Below are 5,463 nucleotides of genomic sequence, written 5' to 3' on the forward strand. Positions count from 1 at the left end.
TCAAAAAAAAAAAAAAAAAAAAAAAAGTCCATTTAAAATGACTTAATCTTGTTAGTATTTTAGTATTTTTAATTTGATGTTATTTGAGTTAAATTTCAAAGAGAGGATTTTTTAAATGCAATGGAGTTTTGTCCTTATTGCTATCTTAATACTTCTTAAAGAAAAAAAAAAAAAACTCAAATTGTTAGTGTTAAGTTAATAAGTTAATTTTAAAACGACCCACAAGATTTATATACAAAACAATTAAATAAGCCGCAGATAAGCTGTAGAACTGTCTGAATAATTTCCCAAGTTATTTGGTTGCTGTGTTACAGTTGCAGACTGGACGGCACAACGTTGGTGCCACCTAGAAAAAAAACCTCAACCTTCAGCGCCATCTAGAGGCTTTGATGTGCAACTGCCAACAATTTCTGATTATTTTGTATTTTAAACAGTGACCAAAACCACAAGCCGTAGATGTAAGTGATAGAGTTGGGCGGTAATACGGTGGGTCTTAAAAATACCAACAGTATCAGTTTCAATACTGTCATTAAAAAAAAAAGGAAATGCACTTATATAGGAGACACGGATTAAATATAATTTATGTAATGTCTAAAAATGCTTAATTGTGGTTGTCATCATGTGACAGTGTGGAAGGGGGGGGGGGGGGTAACAACTTCATTTCGGGTTCTGACCTAATGAGTAGGGAGAGGCGTTTCATTATTAGTGTTTGGTATTCCGTTTTGAACGGTGTAGGCACAAGCCAACAGATTGGTGACGCCGCCTGAGTCTTACGTCATCATTTTTAATTAGTCACGGTAATACTGTATACCGTGGTAAAATAGAGAGGAGGTTTGGTATCAAAATTTGGATACCGCCCAACTCTAGTAAGTGAGGAGAACATATTCAACATGTGTGTCTCTCTCCTGTTCCAGGTTCTTCCAAAGTTGTCATCATCCATCACACACGAGGTGGATAGCATCCTGGGAAACAAGCCGTACAGTAAAAAGGACTACCGCTCCTAACGCCAGCACGGCCCTGCCCGGCAGGGCTGCAGCCGCAGAGCCCCACCTTTGCCTGATCCTCTGTTTGCTTGAGCTTTTACTGAGTGAGACCCTGGCGCATGAGTCTGGCCACACCAAGGCCACCCAGGGCACCTCATTTAGAGTTACAGGGATAAGATAAGGGAAGGGGGGGGAATACAGTCACCTCCACAGGAAAGGAAGGGAAGAAAGACAAAAGTGGAAGAGAGGTTAGGGATATGCGCTCATACTTAAATTAGTTATACATTCAATTCAGATGAACGTATTTGAAAAACATAGAAAAAAATACCTTTAAAAAAATAAGCACACGCTTGCTTGGCAGCCAGATTTCTCTTTTTTTCTTTTTTTTTTTCTAAAGTGAATGCAACTAAAAGGAAGATTAACTTCATACTGTACGGATATATGGGAACTACTCTGTTGCACATGTACCATAGCCATGCATTTGGTCCTTGGATGTTCTGTTTACAAACACCTGTGTACTGTACAAGTCCTTCAAGGTTTCTCTAAGAAAACCTTTTGTTTGTGTTGTCGACATTGTCTGTGTACGAGCCTTCTCATGGGTTTTTAACAATCAGCACTTTAGTATTGTCAGTACAGGTGTTGGAGGGTAGTTCTAAGGAGGGAAGAGGATGGCATTACAATAGTCCCATCTCACAGCCATTGCACTATAGAATCATATCTCCTCCTGATAATTCCCTCTCCTCCTCATCCTTCCTTTGTGTCTTCAGTGGCAGTACGTTTGACCAGCCTGATGCTTCGACCCTGCTGCTGTCTTAGTGTGGCAGTTGCTGCCAAGATGAGGGGGAATGAGGCTCCTCCTCCATCCTGACCAGTGAACCGTCTGTTACAACGAGTCAGAAGCGTAGGCCGATGTCTCAGGGCAACTCGTCTGCCACTGAAGAGCTTAGCTACTCATTCATCCTTAAGGGTCAGAACTGCAGCTGTGTTAAATCTAATGCAGTGTCGTACTTCACTGTGTCCCCCAGCCTCTGCTGGTCTGTTTTCAGGCTGAGGATTTACTGTGCAGGAAGTTGTCATATCAGGGCTGGCTCCACATCTCATGGAAACTTCTCCTTGATCAAATATTGTTCAAGTATTTTGCCTTATTTACAGTTGGATCAGACTGTGCTGTGGGCTTTGGAGTAGACGAGCAGTTTGACAGCTGTCCCTTTGGCCGACTGGTCTCATGTCCCCAGTAAATACTGGAACGCTGACTGGTGCATGTCTCATTAGCTGCAAGGAGAAGGCGCTGTGTCCAACTAATCCGTGGGTGGCAGCAGCTCAGGGAACAGAGCAGGTGGTTTTAGTCGTGTGTGCGTGTGCACACGTTCAGGAGGTTGTAGTTACACGTCCGTCTTTCTTCCATGTGTGGGAGGGCAGGACCAGTTGCATTTTAGCGTGGCTTGAGCCAAAGATCTTCTCCCTCTTCATCTCTCTTTGACTACGCATCCAAATGTTTCACTTTCTCTTCCTGCAAGATCATAGAACTCATCTTGGCGCATGTGTTGTCCAGCTTGGTATCTATCTAGGGTATGGACTTTACTCCATGTACCGGTATATATCTTTACTTGACCACGCTGTTATTCTAGTTAACAAATATGTCCTTCATATACAGAATGCGTAAGTACAGCTACTTGCTTTAGGATCGGTAAGGTTTGTTTCAGGCAACAATACAACCTGAAAAATTACTGCAGCCCTATATCATTCTTTCTCCTTTGGGTGCTCTCTGACTGTGATTAAAGCACAAGTGGATAGCATGTGATACATCCTCAAAGCATGGAGCCTCTCACCCAGCCTACAGTACCTATACGGGACAAGCCAGGCAATGCTACTCAGCTTACTAACATGTTTAGGTAACAAATCTTTACTAATGGCTAATACCATATTGATTCTTAGCAGATAAATAGACAAGTACGTATTAAGAAAACTGTCATATTAGTGTGAATGATAATCAAAGGAAACAAACGACTGTACGGGATTTGTGCGGATGAGGCCCGCTTTGTTGCTCCTCTTACGTGATATTTAACAGAAGCAAAGGGAGTTTTGGTCTCTGCTGTTGTGGTTTTTGTGTGTGCGTGTATGGGGAGGCAACTAAACTAATCCCTTGCTTTAGACTATTGTATTAGTTGATCCCTGTATACGTTTGATTTGCTGTGTCTTAGTGTTTTCTCTGAAGAAGAGAAGAAAAAAGCAAAACAAAGAACAGTTAGTTTATTTAGTCTGTGGAGTTCCTGTGTCTTAATATTGTCATCTGCAGGGAGTAGGGAAGAAGTTTGAGACTTAACGTACTGAGAGTTGAAATAAAAAAGGCTGACTGCTTGATGTGAAGCAACGTGATTGCCGGCAGCAGGTAACCTTAGCTCAGCATACTGGAAAAAAAGAAAAAAGGGAAACAAAATAGCCTGACTTGATCTGCCTACAGCTCCTCTAAAGCTAACTAATGAACATGTTACATTGGTTTCATTCATCCAAAAAACTGTTTGTATGGGGACAGACTTTAACACCAGACCTGTTAGTTAAACTGCAAATTGACGTATTTGTGCAGATTAAACACACAAGATATAAAGTCAGAGGTACTGGTCGTTGGCCTGTGTCTCTTTTGTACAGTGCCAGGCTAGCCGTTTCCCTGTCCCCAGTCTTTATGCTTCGCTAAGTTAGCCAGCTGCTGGCAGTAGCTTCAGAATTAGCATGCAGAAAAGGGATATATTATTATAATCGCATTTTCCAAAATTTGAAACTTGCCCTTTAAATGCATTTTGTTTTAACCATCAGTGTTATTTCACATCGTGCTGACCTGCCCAACAAAGATCTTGTGGTTTCTGCACATTGTAGGAATAAACTGTGGTTTAAGACTGTAGTGTAGTTACCTGCTGCCCTCGCCTGTTAGGGAGAAATCATGCTTTAAGAGGTCCTAGTTTCTTCATATTTGCTTGTAACATTGTTACATTGTAATGACTAGTTCAGAAATGAAACCAGACCCACAGTTGGATAGAGCTTATTTTAAAGAAGGTTTTAGGTGATATAGAGAATATATTTTTATGTTTTAGCCTTTAATGAATTAGAAAGAATCAAAATACCTTTTATTTTTTTCATTATGCTGCATTTTTCCTATCAGTATTGTATCAATTTTGAGAGACAAAAAGAAGCAATTACTTTGTGTTGTGTACTGTATGCATTTTTTGAGCAATGCTCTGAAGATGATGTAGAGAGAGCCTGGTATCTCCTGTAAATAGTTTGACCTTTGTATATATTTCTGGTTGTGATCACCTCTGCCTTTTCTCTTTTCCTTTATTCATTTTCTTTGCAAGCGTTGCTATCTGCACTGTGCTTGAATCTGAATTTAGACAGGATGTACAGCTTAGATCTTCAATGAAAATGAAATAATGATAAATAAGAATGGTAAACAAACCTTTGTGTCTGTCTTTATTGGCATTCCTGTGCGACATATCATTTTGGGTTGTTTATTGGACTGTAGATTTGGCAGAGCCGAAAAGTCTTGTTTATCCAGTGAAACACAAAGAATGCATTTTAAATTTGCGGTATATTCAATTGTATAAAACTGAGAAATATAAATATGAAGCAATTTATACACAATTCAAAAGAAATTTATACACAAAACATTTTATATAGCCTATATTCTTAACCTTAAAGAAGGTGCAAATGAATGTGTACTCTTTAGTGACTTATATTGAACTGTACACTTTCAGCTTTCCATTAAGGCATATTTAGTCAACCGGAATGTGCTTTGTTGTGATATGTGAGCGATAATGTAGAATGAGCCGGTCATTATTGCGAAATAGAACCCCAACAAGGTGATGCAGGACTCAGAAGGGTCTTCTCCCACTTATTGCACCACGTATTACAGTGATACTCATCCATAGGTTACCCACTAACAACGCCTTCGTCCTGGTCCGGACAGTTAAGTCAACCGCTGGTGAGCATGAGGCTAACTCTTCTTGCACTGTTGCTATTAGCACAGTTAGCAATCACCATGTCCTCCACCTTCTCGCCCCCTTTACAATAGAACACCATTGGACTGAGGTTAGAACTTCATATTGTATAGATTGAAAAACAAACTTATAGTACTGGCAGATTATGAAATGTGATTTCAAAAACTGAGCGGCAGAGATTCCATTCTATCCAGCAAAATTAAAGATTATTTTATACACCGTACCTGCAAAAGCTATTTCAACCTAAATATTAACAAAATATTAACCACAAAATTCCAAAAGTGCAGTAAACGCAACCACAATCTCTTCCGGGAGCGTTTTTAATCCTAAAGTCTAAATGTTTGTCGTTCCACTTTGACCGCAAGAAAATCCCAAAGTACCACTGAGGCAGGTCCGGCTGACGGTTCAAAGGACACTTTGGCACACACAAAAAAGTATCATCCAGCTCAGGTCCGAACATGAAACTGCAGTTCTCATTGGAGAGTCTAGTC

At 40.2% G+C, this 5,463-nt stretch overlaps 1 protein-coding gene across 2 annotated transcripts in view; it reads left to right on the forward strand.

Annotated features, from left to right (window-relative positions):
* Positions 1–4,430, forward strand: part of kcnab2a (potassium voltage-gated channel, shaker-related subfamily, beta member 2 a) — a 45,654-nt gene extending 41,224 nt beyond the window's left edge. For both annotated transcript variants that reach the window (XM_034869104.1, XM_034869105.1), the window contains one exon: positions 868–4,430. In XM_034869104.1, coding sequence (XP_034724995.1) covers positions 868–1,004 — 137 coding nt within the window. In that variant the 3' untranslated portion in view covers positions 1,005–4,430. The remainder of the gene's footprint in view (positions 1–867) is intronic.
* Positions 4,431–5,463: the final 1,033 nt, after the last annotated feature.

This window comes from Etheostoma cragini, chromosome 4 (genome assembly GCF_013103735.1).
Source record: "Etheostoma cragini isolate CJK2018 chromosome 4, CSU_Ecrag_1.0, whole genome shotgun sequence".
NCBI lineage: Eukaryota > Metazoa > Chordata > Actinopteri > Perciformes > Percidae > Etheostoma > Etheostoma cragini.